The sequence below is a fragment of the Mycetomoellerius zeteki genome, unplaced genomic scaffold (genome assembly GCF_001594055.1).
Source record: "Mycetomoellerius zeteki isolate Tzet28-1 unplaced genomic scaffold, Tzet1.0 scaffold321, whole genome shotgun sequence".
Lineage (NCBI taxonomy): Eukaryota > Metazoa > Arthropoda > Insecta > Hymenoptera > Formicidae > Mycetomoellerius > Mycetomoellerius zeteki.
This window is the reverse complement of record NW_017257307.1, coordinates 534813-539947: the sequence shown is the minus strand read 5'-3', so window position 1 is coordinate 539947 and position 5135 is coordinate 534813. Positions and strand designations below refer to the sequence as shown.

At 35.2% G+C, this 5135-nt stretch overlaps 1 protein-coding gene across 1 annotated transcript in view; it reads left to right on the top strand.

The window, feature by feature from the left end:
* The window catches only part of LOC108725032 (solute carrier family 22 member 4), a 20172-nt gene extending 17225 nt beyond the window's left edge, over positions 1–2947 (top strand). Inside the window, 4 exon segments of the mRNA XM_018451792.1 lie at positions 1–7; positions 9–27; positions 985–1169; positions 2080–2947. The exon segment at positions 1–7 is cut by the window's left edge and continues 287 nt beyond it. Of these exon segments, the coding sequence (XP_018307294.1) occupies positions 1–7; positions 9–27; positions 985–1169; positions 2080–2280 (412 nt within the window). The 3' untranslated portion in view covers positions 2281–2947.
* Positions 2948–5135: the final 2188 nt, after the last annotated feature.

Genomic DNA, 5135 nt, shown 5'->3' with positions numbered 1-5135 from the left:
GCCTTGCAATTCAGTTCGTACCGGCAGGTAAAGAGACAGAAAAAAAAGGAGGTTCCTCAGACAAGGATGGATCCTCGTTTCGTGGATCGCGTTATGAAGAGCCGTTGAATCGAGTTTACGCCAGAGAAATTTTTGCGAGGAAAGAATTTCGGAAATATTTTTTGAAACATTTAATACCGACGATGTACACCCCGCTGTACCACGTATTCCTTTCATCATCAAGCTATTTAAGTGCTTATCCCATTCATTTTTTAACAAAAGAGAATAGATGTAACACAAAAGTGAGGAAAAAGTCCTTTTCGAAACTATTCGCTATTTCTTTCATGTTCGTTAATGCTACACATTTTCGTATTATACCATGAATGAATACATAAATAAATATGTAAATGTTAGACCGGTATTTCTAGTCAGTTCTTATATTCAAGATCGTTTAAGTACAGTCTTGAGATGTCAGAAATCAATCACAGAGTCGTATTAACGGTTTAAGATGTTACTTAAGACTATCTTGAAATAAGAACAGACTATACTGAAAAAAAAGATTGGCTGATACTTTTATCACGTTTTTATTCTCCTTTTTTGTTTCTAAAATTATGTTTTATCGATAGGAGGAAGGAAAGGCGCGCATTTGAAGCTGTTACTTAAAACTGTGAAATCTTTTACGCTTTTTTTTTTCCTCTTCTCCGTGATCCTCGTATTCGCACGTGTCCTTTCCGGTAATCACAAAGTTTAATCGCAAGAGCGCGCACGAGCGCACGGCGAGGAGCTGTAATCGCGCGAAAAATATAAGCTGTAAATGTGTGATACGCCACGTTGCATATTACGTGTGTAATCCACATCCGAGGGCAAAAAGCGCGTTAAGACGACGCTACGTGCCGTCGTCGTTCGGCTTAGTCGCGACCGTGTTGTTCGTGTAATTATGTCGGTTATAATGGGCCGCTATGCCACGGCGTGCGATCCCGGTGATTTATCGCTGCTCTGTTCCAGGATCCTGGAGTTATGGGCCTTTACTTTTATACATGGCCGGAAAGCTGTGTATCACCATGGCGTTCGCTACCGTCTATGTCTTCACGGCGGAGCTGTTTCCGACGACGCTTAGGCATTCCCTGCTCGGAATTTGCAGTATGACAGGCCGTGTTGGGTCAATCTTATCGCCACAAACGCCTCTTTTGGTGAGTCAACAAACATCCATTGCGATAAACAGATGTTTTCCCGACACGTGTTTCCCGAATTGCTCTTCGATAACACCATCCTGTCGCAAACATTTTTCAGATCTACGAATCTATCAACATTCCTCTGTAATTTCAGATCTAACATTTTAGAAAACTTTCACTCTTACAGATGATATTTTATTTAAAAATATCATTTACTATATGTATCTTCCGATTTTTAAATATGATAAATGTGCGTATGATTTTTATATAAATGATGTTAATAGTATTTTATAATATTTCACGGAAGAGCTATGCGGTTTGCGGGTTATTTCCATATGTTGATACATCGTTAAATACCAATGTTTCATGGACATTGCAGTTTACTTCATCAGGGCGAGAAATAACCTGATACAATAACCTGATAAGGATCAGATTGCATCTCGCTCTGAAGTAAACGGCAATGTTCACAAGACGTTGGCATTTAACGATGTATCAAGATACGAAGGATAACTCACAAACCGCGTAACTTCTTTAAAGAAGACACTTGTTTATAGAAACTTTGAAAGTATTATAATATATTTTACTTCCAACAAAAAAATATTCTGCAATGATATACTTGCAATTTTTCTCACATGAAGTTCTCAATCACCATTGAGAAAGATGAAGTTGCGACATTTTTTTTCTGATACGTTTAAGAGTACGCGATCAAGTTCAGGATACAAATCCTTCTCATGTGCAATGAATGAGACATTTAACAAACCTTATATCATCATATTCATTCATTGCACATGGGAGAGATCGTATCCTGAACTTAATCGTGTATTCTTAAACTCATCAGAAAAAAAGTGTCGCAATTTCATTGCTTCTGAATATACAAACTACTGTCTCAAACGTTTCACTAATTACACGTATTCTTATTTACGTTCAGATGCAAATAATGCCGTCGCTGCCGCTCATTCTGTTCGGGTCCATGGGCATGATCGCGGGCGTCCTGTCTCTGATTTTCCCGGAAACTTTAGGGACGAAACTTCCGGATACTGTGTGGGAGGCAGAGAGGATCGGCAAGTCAAACGAGACTCGTGAAATTCCGGATAGCACGCCATGCCAGAGAAGCAACGCGGGACGCTAAGACGCGTTAAGTCTCTCTTACTCTCTCTCTTTTTCAGTCTCTATACTGAGAGAACGGTGATAGCTTTTAAAAGTTTACTGACAGCAACGGTCCCGAGATGCGCCCGGTAGTGACGCCAGATAGAGATAAGGGGGTGGTCTTCACGAGACTCGACATCTAAAATACGCGGGGCGCACAATTGATGTGGGGAGAGAAACAGTAAGATCTCATCGTGCTCGCCGCAACGAGCGCAATGCACGCTCGCAGATTTTATCTGTCGGCGATTTGAATAAGCACGGCATATTCCACCCCGTAACTGTTTACCCTCCGCCGCCACCATCACCGCTGCACCCGTCGTCATTTGTCTTACTCCCTCGCGTTTATCCGCTCGCGCGCGCGCGCGGAAGAGAAGGATTATAATATCTTCCGGTAAAGTCTCAGTGTTCCCACGGTATCTCGAAATCTTCCAAAATCTCCCCCGACGTGCATGAGCGTGCAATTCGCGAGGTGTTAAGTGGAAATAGATCAGATCTCTGTCGCGCTGCCGCTGGTTCGTCGTATTCATATGATATATTTGTATATCTTCATCACGCATTACTTTTTGCTTCGCGAATTACAATACTTGCACTGCATTAATAATTAATGTACCATTCTTAACTCGGGAATAATCCTGGAGTGTTTTTATACCCCAGCATTTCCTTAGGAAAAAAAACTGATTAGTGTTCCAATAAACTGATTAGCTCTATCAATAATTGATGATTACTGCATCAGTAATTGATGAAATATCATCAGTTATTGTATAATTAAACAGTTTATTGGAACTAATCAGTTTTTTCTTAAGAGTCATGTTAATTTAACATGATTTGATGTTCGTAAATAAATGAGTTAGTAAATTAATTTTTAAGGTGCTGTTTTCTTATTTTGAGAAGATAAATAAGCTTGAAAAAAAAATACTATATTTTCGCTCAGACATAGTTAAATGTAAATTTTATCAATGTTTTTACATTAACAAATAAGTAATGTAGACCCCGTGATCTTTAACGAAAAATATTGTAGAATATTGTGAATAAAATTTTAAAATTATTTTGAGAAGTCCCTAGAGTTATCTACAAAGCGGAGAAGAAATGCTCGATAAACATTTACGAGGAGAGGATCGATGCAAGAGTAGTACTAGAAGAATGTATTCATGAAAAGAAACTTCCGAATCTAACGATATCTCGATACATTTAGAATTTTCTATGTATATGAATTCAAGTTATTTAGTTTATCTTCATGGATCCCAACAGACGTGAAGAAATCAGATTTTTTGTGAAATATAGGAAAGGGACATTTTACTATCACATTCAAATAGTCACATCATAGTTTTTTTCATTTAAATAATTTTTTCCATTTTGAGAACTATCTTAATCAAGTGCATTTTATATTAAATTTAAATTAATAAATCAAATCGTTTATTGACATCGTTGATTTGAATATAACAAAAAATAAAAACTTACAAAAAAAAAAACAAAATGTGAACTTACATTAACACCTTTTCCTCTAAAAAGTAAAAAATTAATCAATGATACAATATGTTGTTAAGAATTTCAATTTTTAATTGGAGTGTAAAAACACCTCAGGGAGTCAATCATGAAACTTTTTTCCTAGGATGAAAAGTAAAAAGTGAAAAATTTCTCCATTAATTTCAATGGTTAAAATTTTCACTTTTCACTTTCCATCCTAGGGATAAAGTTTCATGATTGATACCCAGATGAGCATTTAGGTGAAAAAAATAAAAACTATATTCGAGTTAGAAATGGATCGTGGCTCATTTCATCCAATTGTAGAAAGATCGCAGCACGTAGACGAATATGATAAAGATGTGTGAAGAGAAATGCAAATTTCATCATTCTGTATGTTTTACGCCGGGATTTGCTTCGCGTAGAGATGCGCGGACGATTTGCTCGTACGTGGACCGTCATCGCGCAACTGTCAACGCAAAACATTCGCGAAACACCAAAGGTCTACTGTATATTTTATATAACGTAGTTTAACCGTTCAGTATATGGTACGAGCTTTATTTTTACTCTGAGCTCTTGGTATTTTTATCCTGTAATTCACTGGCATGACGTAAAATCATATTACATTACTGATTCGTTGTGGTAATTTAGTTTTAATTATTCTAACGAGGTGAGTGTGCATGTTACCCGTATCTAATGTACAATATGTTTTAGTTTTAATATTATTATAATTTCTTATACGCAAGTACATACATATGAAAACAATGGCATATGTCAGTGATGCGCAATCTGGCCCGACAAATTGATTTTCTGCGGTCCGCCTCATAGCCAAAATATATAAAATTACACTGAAAAAATACTAAACTTTAATAAATATTTGTTTGAATTGTTCTAAATAAATATTTACTAAATGTAAATATGTATCTATTTGATACGAAGATCATTAATTTGATTTAACTATCATTTTTTTATTGAGTAAATATTTATATACCGTAAGTAAATGTTTACTTACAATTAGTACTATTTAAAGAAATATGTATTAAGATTTAGTAAATTTTTTTCAGTGTATATTTTCTATTTTATGTAAATTATCAAAATAATAATTGTTAACAGTTTAACAGTTCCATTTAAAATACATTTAAAAAAGTCTTTGAGAATTTATATTTGAAAGTGTAGCTCATATTCATAAACAAATGATATGTTTATAAAGTATTAAATTTTTATAAACGATCTTTAATTTTTTATTTCCTTATTGTGAGATACAATTCAAAGTTAATCACTCTGGTAGAGAGTTATTTTCCACAAAGTGTATAGTCGTGTAAAATAAAACGATCATTAAAATAAATAACTAGAATAAATACATAAAAAATTTTATCT